This window comes from Micrasema longulum, unplaced genomic scaffold (genome assembly GCF_059751315.1).
Source record: "Micrasema longulum isolate JH-2025_06_02 unplaced genomic scaffold, ASM5975131v1 h1tg000015l, whole genome shotgun sequence".
NCBI classification, from domain to species: domain Eukaryota; kingdom Metazoa; phylum Arthropoda; class Insecta; order Trichoptera; family Brachycentridae; genus Micrasema; species Micrasema longulum.
The window spans coordinates 140,059-150,920 of record NW_028277223.1 but is presented as its reverse complement, the minus strand read 5'-3'; the positions used below and the strand labels follow the sequence as shown (position 1 = coordinate 150,920).

Here is a 10,862-nt window from a genome sequence, read left to right as displayed (position 1 = left end):
GTCGGGGATTTAAAATAAAATAAAACAAGGTTTTAAGCACCGAGGAATTTAGAGGAAGTTTTACGATAATATTCGTGCAAATGGATGCCTACGGATAACACAAAGAGAGGAGTATCTAAAATACAAGTAGGAGTTATTTTCAACCTCCCTTATTCATAGTTAGTGAACTGAATGCTGGAGAAGAGAGTTTCCCCTTTGAACATTACTCGGGTACGCACGGGTGTGCAGAAATTACCTCTTCCTCTGGCACATTCAAATGAAAATAATTTGGTGGCGTGTGACCTGTTTCATAAAATAGGGTCGGATGATTTAGGCCCAATAAAATCAAGCAGTTTACATACTCTCGTGTGTACAGAAGCAAAGTAGTTTCCAATTAAAATTTCCCCGGTAATTCCTGAAAGTTCTTCGTACGCAATTTATTAAACAAAGGCAATATCCTGTGGTGACACGGAAAAGGGGCATAAGTTGGCATGGCGTCATTTTATAGTACGACTGTTTTACTAAGTTTTTTTTTAAAAGAAATAACCCACTTAACCTCTATTTTGAGGCTTGTTAGCAGGTGGAATAGGGGGGATATGGAAGGAGGTAACAAAAAATACACCACAACACCCAGACCAATTGAGAAAAAAATCTTTCTTGGATTTTTTTCTTGCAACTGGCGGGAATAGAACCCACGATGCCAGTTTCACCGTCTAATCAACTGCGCCACGGCGCCTGTCATTTAAGTTAAGCTTGAGAATAGTGGTAGGATAATGATGGTATAGCAAAAAGTATTACTTATAAACCTCGCATAGAGTTAAACTCGGTTTAAATCTAGGATAGCGACCATAGAATCCTATACCTGCACATTATGTGGTATAATGCTGGAATAAGCACGCGATCTGTCAAAAGTCGTATTTTTCGGTAATCAAAATGGATAGATTATCAGATTTTTTTTAATTTGAAACAATTTCAAAGTCCTGTGACCTTTTTCAAGTGATTTTTAATAATTTATTTTAATAATATATGAAATGTTTAAGGTTTGTATGTGTTTTAAATAATTGTGATTAAAAAAAAACACGAATAAGCCAAAGAACTCGTTTTTACCTTCTCCTCTTCTTCCCAATTTTGATTTCTTTTTCTGACAGTTATCTCCATGTTCTCCATTACACTGACAGTAGTCTCGATTTGACTTTGACGTTTGTTTGTAGTTGTTATAAAAGTTACTGCGCACGCGCATATATCAGTGTTGACTGTTTAAAAAAAATAAGTACAAAATAACCAGTGAATTGTTATTCTAGGTAATAAATATTAATATGCGGTTAAAAATAGTTAAATCGAGTAAAGTTATTTTTTATTGCAAATCTGGGATAAGAAAATCCAACAATAAGGCCCCTAGAGTCTAGACGGTTTTTTAATTATTACAAAATAAATAAGTTACATATGCTATTTTAAATAATGAAATATATTTCAATCTAGGGTTGTTTATAAGTTGACGTATTCATTACTTGTAAACATTACATATTTATGTATTTTTAAGACATGTGCCCCTCTTCCTTGTTTTTTTTTTCCTTAACTTCAATTATATGCCATTTAATGGTAAACGTACTCAAAATGTTTTCTCATACGAGTGATTTTTGTGTTGTTTACAGATACTTTAAAAAAAATAAAAAAATAGAACTAAATCAAACATTTTCGAACAATGATTTCCATGACTTTCGACGTAGATTAAACCAACAACAGTGTGCAGATCAACTAGCTGCAACTTTTGGTAATGAAGCACCATCTTGAGTTACCGTGTTTTGCTGGTTTTCTGAATTAAATCGTGGTCGCACTTCGTTACAAGACAAATTTCATGAAGGCCGTCCAAAATCGGCTGTTGTGCAAGAAAAAACCGATGCTTTGCGTGAACTGATATTGCAAGATCGTCATGTGACATACCGTGAGATTGATGCATTCTTGGGTATTATTTCCACTAACCTGTGAGTATTACATGTATTGGTCGTCAAAAAGATTTATTTGCGTTGGATGCCACATAATTTGACAATCGCTCAAAAAAAGCTTGTGTCGATTGGTGCAAACAAATGTAAAATAATTCGATCGCGGTACTTCAAAAGACGTCTTTAAGATCGTGACAGGCGACGATAATAGTTCTATGCAACCCGAAACTAAGCAACATTGATTGTATGGGTCTTTCAAGACGAGATAAATCCAAGAAAAGTTGTCTGAAAAATAAGGTAAACTAATTGCAGAAGACAAATCATTCTCTACCACGACAATGAAAGCTGTCACACAAACAAGTGAATTTTGAGCATTCAAAACATTGAATTGATGGGTCTTCCGCAGTACAGTCTTGATTTGGCACCCAATGATTTTTTCTTATTCCGTATATCAAAAATAAATTGCGAAGTAAACGTTTTTCGACGCCTGAAAAAGCGGTTGATACGTTTAAATCACACGTTTTGGAAGAACCTCAATCGGACTGAAAAAAGTGCTTCAAAAATCGATTCAAACGTGTGCAAAAATATATTGACCTTCAAGAAGAATATTTTCAAAACAATAAAGCCATTTTCGATTAAACATATTTGATTTTACTTGTCTATCTCAGAAATAAGGTAGCAACCCTCAGCAAAAGGGGGGGGGAAGTAAACACCACCACCTCCAAACATGCACGTTCAAAGCATGCAGCCCTATTAATAATATTAGTCAGGAATGATTGTTGTCGTTAAAAATAATCAACCAATAAACCAAATTATTTTTTTTACTTATGTTTACTGCAATTAGTTATATACAATTTTGCAATACTTGGATATTTTAAAGTGAAAAATCAATTCAAAGATTCAATGTTTTTAAAACGTAGAGGGTCATTGTTTCAGGTCCCGAATAGCTAGGAAATTTCTGCATTTCGGCAGAACCATTTTTATCATATGTGTTTTTTTTATTTATTGAACGATACAAAAACAATATAAATCGATACTGATTATATTACAAACATAAATTAGTTTTAAAAAATGAACGAAAAAAATGTTAACATAAATATGAACAAAAAATAAATTACAATATACAAAAACATATATATATATATAAAATAACGAAAAACAATTATAAATGTAAATATATTTTTTGAAATAAATACTTCACAAGATATTGTTAGGTGCAAATAGTTTTCAGAAAAACAATTAAGAATGAGAATCAATATTTAAAAAAAAATATACTATAAAAATATTCACCAAAAAAATTTACACAATTACATTTTATCTTATTTAAATACTCGTAGTAAACCATTTGTTATTTACATCTAGCATAAAGTTTGTCAACGTAAAGCGCAAATTTCAAGATAAATCTATTTAATAAACTTTATTTTCAAATTGCTGTCAATTCGAATCTTCTAATTTTCTACAAGGTTACGAAACAAAGTTTTAAGAAATTATAAAATAATAAATTACCCAATTATTTCATTACATTCATTGAAACTTTCTTCAGAATTGAATGTTTCCGCAAAGTCTGTGCAGAAACGTTTCCCGAAAACTTTTCCGGACGAGTAAACTGAAAAAAGTTTTCAGTGAGTTGCGCACACGAGACGTGCGGCCTAAGGACTCGCTTCGTATCTCATTCGGGTTGTAGTGGCGTCGGGACGCACACGGACGCCGCGAAGCTGACGTCGGTCTAACTAATTTCCGGTTCGATAGATTTCGCGCGTGAATGATCTGAGACCAGCATCTATAAAGCTGAAACTAATAATAATACAATCAAACACCCTTCAGTTCTGAAAAAAAATTACAATTTCCAGTTCATTATTTTGTTTCATGTGTTCATAAACTGAATCTTGCAAAAAATAACAAAGTTTTTTCAACTTAAAAATAATGTGTTTGTGAAAGTTTAAAACACTTGAAGGATTTATACAAAAACGTATTTGGAGAGTAACTTTTTTGGCGGAAAAGGTAAAATTATTGTTATAAGTCTGAACTTTTATTATCAAAAGTTATTGTAAGATTGTTTGGAAAACGTTTGTTCCATTGAATATTTATAAAAAAAAATACAAAGCAATTAGTGAGTATTTATATTTGTTTTATGTCAATGTTTTGTCTCAACTTTATTAATTACATCAAAATTTTAAATAATATGGGGTTATATTACGAAAGTTTTTTTTTTAATGAATTTGTTTGCTTTGAATGACACATAAATGATATTTTATTAAATAACTAAGTATTTATATTGTACGGTTTTTTATATGCCCTGACAAAAAAAGATTGGATTTTGAAACCGGTGGGTGTATTTATTATAATTTCTAAAAAAATTACAAAAAAGGCTGTTATAGTAAATAAAATAAAAATTAAACAGTTTCAATATTGATTTTAACTTATAATATTTATACTGATAAAATAAAACGTTTTTTGTTTTGTAATTTATTAACCTAAATACATTTTTTTTTTTATTTTTCTTTGTTGACACACACAGGATGAGATTCTAGACTAAAAAAATGGAAAATTAAATAATTTTATAAATGAAATGTTATTCACAAAGATATTTTTTTAATTTGATAAGTGTTTTTGACTCAGTGGCTTCTCTCAGTTCAAGATACTTGTAATTTCGACAAGTCGTGCTAGGGTTGGTATCTTTGTCTACCACGTTTGAGGTCCGGGTTCAATTTCTGGCAGAATCGATATGAAATAGTGGTTTAAAAGGTACTACACCGCAACATTTAATGATCCCTGGATCCTGGCATCTAAAGTGTAAGACTGGTCACATTACCTTCCATGTTATAAAAATTATCCATATTTGCCGCTTCTAAAATATCAATGCATCGTCCTTTGCTCCACTATGTGCGGATAGGGAAATGATTAATTTTATTTTTCCGTTGATTTCGGGTTATTTTTCTAGCAGAGACAATTTTCAGGTAATATTAATTTTATTTTACAAATACTTATACCATATCTGTAAATAATTGCGTTTAAAATAAAATGTACAACAAAAAAACGATTTTGCACCTGAATTTTCATTAGAATTAAAATTTAATTTATAAATTGTTATTTTCCACATCCGCTCCTAAGTGGAGCATGTGAACATCTCCAGTTGCCTCCAGGAGACCCTATCGCCACCCCGCACTCTTGCCTCCTCCCGCATCAATCCAGCGATCCTTAGTTCTGCCGAAAAAAGTCGAAAGATCGTCATCGGCGTCATTAAAAAATTAGATTTCACCTAAAAAAATAATATTTTTTTTTGTGTTTGCTCACATTGTTTTCGATTAAATACTCACACCCGTTTTATATCTAAATATAATTTATTAATTGATATTACATTAACATATTTTGTAAATAAATTGTTTATTACCATCTATCCTTTTCCGAAACTAATAGTGCATAAGGCACTGCGTTGATACAATAACCGCAGTAAGTTTTTATAAATTTTGATACATTAAGGTGGTACAATCGGTTTTACGCTTCAGTTGTCAGTCCATTGACTATGAAATCGCGGGATACTTACAACTAGGTAACTTCACGATAAGATTTTTTGTATCTTTTTTGAAAAGTCGTAGGTAATCCATTTAAATAGTATAACGATGTTTTGATTGCATGAATTGTATATTCGTAGCATTCATAAAGAGAAGGGAAAAATATGTTTTCAGTGGTTAACTCGAAAATGCTGCTTTATACCTAGTTGTTGTAAAATTAGGTGGGCCAGCTTGCCCATTACATACCGCACACCGCATCTGAGGACATGAGTCTCCTTTGTGGTGCCCACATACACGAAAAAATTGCTCGTTGCCGAACAAGAAAAGCTGCCTGAAGAAGCTCTCTGTAATCCGGTAGCCTTAGCATTTTTGTGCGGAAAGAAGTTAATCCAGAAGCACATAATATGCGCTTCATTTTTCAATTCTTCTTTGAATGGGATTACACTGATTGGACATAATGAAATTGCCGAAATGATAACAAAAGCGTTAAAATTCTTTTTGAAAGACGTCAAATCTGCATATCTCACAGAACCTATAACAGGGCCACGGATAGTAGCAAGAAGCTTTATTTGGTAATCATAGAGATAAAAAAAAGGTACAAGACCACGAGATGTGTTCAGATGATTGATAAGAATATCCGTAGAAGCACGAAGGAGAATAAACCATATTAAAAACAAATAATGTGTCATTAAATTTACCTGATCCGATAAAACTGCGTGGTCTAATGGAGTAAAAGGAAAAAAAGTTTATTAGTCAAAATGTATAAAATTAAGGGCCTATTTATCAGTCGATCAGACACAAAGATGCGTTGTCGTTCCAGAATTAAAACGTTGATGTTTCTATTGGGTCCCAGCTTAAAAATAAATCAAAAAAACATGTTGGTAATGCTTTCGTTTGACCGTTTTTCCCTGAACTAGAACGAAAAGCCTTTTTTCTTGCTCACTTGAATGATTGCAGGTACAAATTTCACTGGCGGTTACTAGAGTTATTTTTATTTGAGGAGACATTATCTTCATCATCATCATCATTCCATGTCCGCTCTCTAGTTGGAGCATATGGTATCCACAAATAGCCTCCATGCATTTCTATCGGCTGCCAACTCCTATTGCGTCCTCCCAAGTCAGGTTCTCGTCCCGAAGTTCTGCCACCATGTGTTTGTATTATTATCTCAATATTTTACATCAACCATTTGAAAATTATAACCAGAGATCTTTTACACACATAGTTATCATTTAGGCGTTGTTTATTCTATTCAGTATAATTTATTTATTAAAAATACGTATTTTATGTTCATTTTGCATTTTTTATCATTTTGTTAGTTAAGTGAAGTTTGGTAATGCTCTTATAAAATAAAACAGCCTTTACAAGAAGTGATAAAGCGAACGGAACAATAAAATGAATTTTTATTTTATACATTTGTTTTATTATGAAAAACCAAAACAATTTGTTTTATTTATTCACACGTTCCAACAACTCTCGTGAGGCATTTAGAAAAATAATGTTAGTACAAATATCGTTATAATTAAAATGACTATAAAAAAAGGTTTATAATCTTTTACAACCTAGTTTAAGTAAACAAATAATTAAGATACCTAAATTGTTTGATACGAATTAATTACCCTTTTGCACTATTAGGTAAAACCTTTTTATTACTTTTACACCCTATAGTTTTTTTTCATTTAATTTTGCTCCACAACAAGCCAAAGAGACTTAGTGATTAACAGAAAATTCTAATAGATTAAAAACAAAATTCATTTAAATTATTGTGATATTCCTGAGAATCGAACCCGTTATCCTGTATACGAGGCGAGCGTCTGAAAAACAGGGACGCCATATACGGGTACCTAGATATAAAATGTGATTTTCGTTTTAGAAAAAAAAAACTTTTTGATTACCAGGAGGCTTTCATTTTCAGGGCCGGAAGAGGCATTGTCAGGAGCAGTGGAAGGATGTGTTAACGTCCGGCGGACCAAATTACTTGTCAGCGCCACCGTCAGATGGCGACGCCGACGGCACTTCCGGTGGTGCTACTGTTTGTCTACGGTAAGTACTTCCTTCCGGCGTCTTATTAAATTCTCAAGCAAAAAAACTCCCGTTTGGAGGAGGTGCGCGAGGGATGTTTTTTAACATCCTCCTTTTTACATTCTGGCAATCAATTCGGAATTACTTTCAAATACAAAGGTACAAAGGGTGTTTATTTAAATATTCACGAAAATTGTGTTTCAACAAAGGTGGATATATTTCTAATTAACTAAGAATATTTTTATTTTATTAATGTATTTTCTTTTTCACATCAGAATTATTTTGTCCATAAAATACTAAGTATTTAATATACTTAATTAATTATTAGTAGAATTGCGTAATTTGTATAATGGTATATATCTTTTATAATCTAAATTGATCAAACGTGGTCCATTTGATTGTACAGTAGGATCTCGAGAACGGACAAATTTTCTATTATTATTATAAATACTTTAGGCTTCAAATCTTTAAACAAAGAAAAAACAAATACTTCATCATTTTTTAAATAAAATCCTTCAGTAACAACTAATAGTATAAAATAAATTTATAATATGATTTAATCGCAACATTAATGTATGTAATTAAGAAAAAATATTATAATAAATAATTTACGCCAGCATTTACTCACGCCACTAATGGTTCAAAAATAAATTATAACCTAATGCTTTTACATAAAGTGAATATTTTGAGGGTTGATTAGAGAGCTGTCAGTATAATTGAACATATGCAAACAAATATTTTTATATGAACACTACAGAAAATTACGTTAAAAACACAGCCATATTTAAAATGCTCTTATATTTCCAAATGAAAAATAAATATTCGCAAAACTACAACTAAATGTACGTTACTTAAAATGCCGATAAAGATGTCTCGTTTATTTCCACATGGTTCTCCAGTTTTCCTTTGGGCTCAATAACAGCTGCGGACAGTATCAACAGAGCGGAAGTTCATACAACCTCTTCTCAGGTTCATTTATATAACCTCTTCCTACGTTATGTACTCCGGGTATATTTCTGACACAATAGAGCGAAAGAGTTACAATCTGGCAACGTGCCCACGTGTACTCGGAACCAAAAATCACGCTGATAACTGCATTTGCCAACTTTATTCACTTTCCTGTCATGCAGCTAATATTGGCAAGGTAAAATTTTATAGCGACATTAGATACTCTTCTGAGAAAAATGGGTTATTAAAATAAAAACATTTAAAAAAAATCATGTAACGATTGCGCGTGGGAAATTGCAGAACCCCACAAAATCGTCTTTATATTTAACATTAACCAAAAATATGTACATTTTAGCAATATTTTAACATCGTCAAAGGTTGAATGCCTAAACATTCAAATTTAAATAGACCTGATAGGTAAACTAGGCTTTTTTTTACTTGTGACATCACTTTTACCCCCTAGCCGTTCTTCGAAATCTGTGAATTTTTTACGAACGGGCCTTCGTGATTGGAAATTAATCAATTTCAAATAACGATACAGGCATGTGTATTCAAGACATTTATTTAAAATATATGAACTTTCATCTGTTTCTAGTGTTTTTCTTTCATACTTAAATTTTTTATTTCTTTTTAACTAAGAATATTTTGTATCTATAGATAATTATAAAATTTAATGAGATTTCTAAAGATAAATATAAAATTTATTTATTCAAAATGAGTAAGGATAAATAATTCAAGATTTTATAATAGGAATTCAATAAAACTGTTATTTAGATGACCCTTTTACAAAATGTGACTGAGTAAATACAAGAGATTATATCATATTATTTAGTCGAATGTATTATATTTTTTATTAAAGAAACAAAAGACGTGCGATACTAAAATCAGTGAATTTATAATAATCAATTAATTTTTATTTCTATAATAAATTAAAATAAACTATTTTCCACCACCAAGAAACCAAAATATTTGAATAAAAAAAAGAATATGGAAATGTCTAATGTAGCCATAGCGAAAAAACTGGTCACAGGTTATATCAGATTTTTGGAATTATAAATGACTCAAATATTATTTCTATAATAAATAACCATGGGCTTACCAAGAATTTTCGCTTACAAACTTTTTTTTTTATACAACTATTTTTAAAAGGCGTATTATTTATTACTGAATGTTAATAAATGTTTGTTTATAACCACTGACCGACTTTTCTATGTTTGCCGGTTTCAAGACGTTCTCGGTAAGTGGTTGTATACAAATACTGAATAACATTGAGTAAAAAGCCCGCAAAAACGGTCATTGCATCGGCTACGCCCCTAATACGTCACGATTCATGTTATTTTGAACTTTGTTTCTAATCTTTCAAATTTTTATAGAAAATCGTCACAAATCTTGACGTCACAATCATCATCATGTCGCGTTTTTCTCGTGACACGTTTTTTTATAATTTCTTTTTAAAAGTTATGTCTCCACAATATCCATATTGATTAAGAAAATACAATTAATTATAATACATCCATTTTTAACATTTTTATCGGTATTCGTAGTGAGTGATATTTCCCTTTTGTATATGGGTTTGGTTACGGTTTTTGTCATGAAATCGGAAAATGGCTCCAAAAAATGTTTGTGATATTTACACACAGTGTGTACCTTGTATGATTTTATTTTATTATTCTATCAAAGGTATTTGCGGAAACAAGAAATTTCAAATTAATTTCGCATGTTAAACATATCGATGAATAGAGATAATAATATTTCTAATAATGCTGTAATGTTGTAATATATTCAAAATTATATTTTCATTATACAGTTACCAGCAGCCTAAAATGTATAAGTCACTGCGTCTTGTAAGCTTTTTTTTCTTGGTGTTTTTCTTTTTATTGATGTGCGAAATAAAATATAATGTACAAAAATATGTGTTCAAGGTACAAGTACCGTGAATTTTGGAAAAATAATAAAAATTATACTATCTCGATCATCTAGAACATAGAATAAAGGCGATGAAGGACATGTCTTATGTTTCAGGCGTCAGTGAAATATTGTGGTAAATTACATTTTAAACAAATATTTTATATCGAACCTACCAGGAATCGAACCCGGGACATATGGTTGACCTTTTTTATGAAAAAAGTAAGTGTTTTGTACGAATACATTTTTATTTATTGGAGGAACGACAGCCATTACTTTAAGGATAATGAATATGTTTGCAAAACAAACCCAAAAAATTGTGTTCCACCAAAAAGTTTATTGACTTTGTAGGTAACTCAAGTTATAATATGTTACTTTAAAAATAGTGAATAAACGCTGTTTTGCAGTATTAAAAGCATAACAAATAACAGATTTCAATTGATGTTTATCCCTTTTTTTTAAATGTCAAAATGTTCGAAATTTAGTAAAATGTGAATTTATAGTTAAAGTTGAGAATTTTAATGACAAGAAGAGATAGCTGTATGATGAAAGGATA

General features: G+C 31.0%; 1 protein-coding gene across 1 annotated transcript in view; it reads left to right on the top strand.

The window, feature by feature from the left end:
* Window positions 1-3,408: 3,408 nt before the first annotated feature.
* LOC148285652 (cell adhesion molecule Dscam2-like) overlaps window positions 3,409-10,862 on the top strand; it is a gene marked incomplete at its 3' end in the record, with an annotated part of 138,518 nt that continues 131,064 nt past the window's right edge. The window contains exons 1-2 of the mRNA XM_088240513.1: window positions 3,409-3,920; window positions 7,347-7,474. Coding sequence (XP_088096639.1) covers window positions 7,429-7,474 — 46 coding nt within the window. The remainder of the gene's footprint in view (window positions 3,921-7,346; window positions 7,475-10,862) is intronic.